The following is a 1752-nucleotide window of genomic DNA, read 5'->3' as shown; positions in this document are numbered from 1 at the left end:
TTTTGGGCATGCTAATGACTTGTGGACCAAGATTTAATCATAATACCATAGGCCCATTTGCAAAAATTTCCAAACCTTCTTATTTCACATCTTGCCTCCAAAAATCACCCTACTTTGATCAAGCATATCTCACTCAATTTTTAAGCTATGAGGGAGTTCTAGGACTTTTTGGAAACCTCAAGAGGTCCTCTATAAGCCACTTTGTAACATATTTTTCATTTGGAGCTTTTATCTTGATCCTATCCTCTTTGACAAAAAACTACTTTTGAAGGATGCTTGAAAAGGACCTGTAATCTTTTGCATTATACCTCTCAAGTGAAGCATTTCTAGCCTTGGCTTGTGAGAGACAAAGTTGTAGAGAATCCAATTTCCTTCCAAATAGGCTTTGAGTGGGGAATTTTTGATGTTCCATGTGAAAGTTATGGCCAGTCAAAGTTGAGTTGACTTTCTCCTAGAGAAACCCTAATTTGAACCTTTTTGTATTTGTTCATCTCTGAGTTTCTACTGATAAATAATGATCAAATTTTGATCAAATGATGAATATACACTTCTATCCTTGATGTTTGACCAATGATCAAAGGTTTGGACCATGCTTTGATTGTGGTTGACTTTTAGGTCAAACCAGTTGACTGTGGATCATCTGGATCATTGAATGAGCAAACTTTGGAATTGAATCTTGACCTTTGTTATATAAGCACCTTAGAGCATATTGAATCATGGGGACTTCATTGGGACTTCACTTATCCCATTACCTTAGGAGGATACCCAACCCTAGTTTCAGAAGAACCTTGTGTAATTCCTTGATGAAACCCTTGAGCATTGAATCCATGTGAGTGAAATATGGAAGGTAAATTTTGGGGTATGACACCATATCACTCCCTCCTTATCTATTAGACTTATCATAAATTTTTTTTGGTAGAATATAAACTTTATTACTAGCTAAAAAACTGTTAAGTACACACCTATCCTAAATGATCCAGGCTATCCAAACAACAAATCAAAACAACAAAAGCAATAGGACTAGGCTAACTAATGAAAGCTCCTCTAGATTAACATGGTTAGAGAGCTTAGTAATCACACTACATCTAGTAACAACATTAACTTTAATCTTGTGTTGCAGATCATCATCCATGCTTTGGTTCTTGAAGATGATATCATTTCGTAATGTCCAAATAGCATATATCTTTTCTGCAATAACAGCCTTAAGGATGAGCCTATTCCAACCTTTTTTCGAGGTTTCCACACATAACCATGCCTTCTCAATCTTCCAGTCCTGAAGCTTCCTGAAAATACCAATCCAGGTCAGCATTTTCCTCCAGATTTCACCAGTAAACTCACACGCAAAGAAGAGATGCTCTTGAGACTCCTCTTTCCTGCAAAACATACATTTACCATCTGTAACAACACCGATCTGAGCCAGCCTACTTTTTGTTTCCAGTCTGCCCATAGGGCTATCCATAGGAGAAATTTCGCTCGAGGCCTCGCAGCATTCTGGAAGAAAACTTTATACCATGTGTAATACGGTGAACTGACTTTTATAATCGAAAATGTCGCAGTTAAGCATGAGTCGCCACCGACTTTTATTTCATCCAAATTAAATCAGAAAGGCTAAACGAACAGAGAAAAACCTTTTTGAGAAAAACTGAGTTCGGGGGGTAATTATGCAAAGGGAAGGTGTAAGGCACCCTTTGTATCCATGGTTTTCCATGGGCTCTAAATTGCTTTTCTCTTTGAAGAAATTTTTAGAAGAAG

General features: G+C 37.3%; 1 protein-coding gene across 1 annotated transcript; it reads right to left on the bottom strand.

Moving 5' to 3' along the window:
• Positions 1 to 997: 997 nt before the first annotated feature.
• On the bottom strand, positions 998 to 1447 carry LOC131638764 (uncharacterized). The gene has a single exon (XM_058909309.1). The coding sequence runs from the start codon at positions 1445 to 1447 to the stop codon at positions 998 to 1000; it is 450 nt and encodes a 149-aa protein (XP_058765292.1).
• Between the last annotated feature and the right edge of the window lie 305 nt (positions 1448 to 1752).

This window comes from Vicia villosa, unplaced genomic scaffold (genome assembly GCF_029867415.1).
Source record: "Vicia villosa cultivar HV-30 ecotype Madison, WI unplaced genomic scaffold, Vvil1.0 ctg.002409F_1_1, whole genome shotgun sequence".
Taxonomy (NCBI): Eukaryota; Viridiplantae; Streptophyta; class Magnoliopsida; order Fabales; family Fabaceae; genus Vicia; species Vicia villosa.
The sequence above is the reverse complement of the archived record's forward strand: the minus strand, read 5'-3'. Positions and strand labels throughout refer to the sequence as shown.

Bases quoted from the DNA above. Each gene is read 5' to 3' on its own strand.
- LOC131638764 (XM_058909309.1), bottom strand. From the start codon at position 1,447: ATGGGCAGACTGGAAACAAAAAGTAGGCTGGCTCAGATCGGTGTTGTT.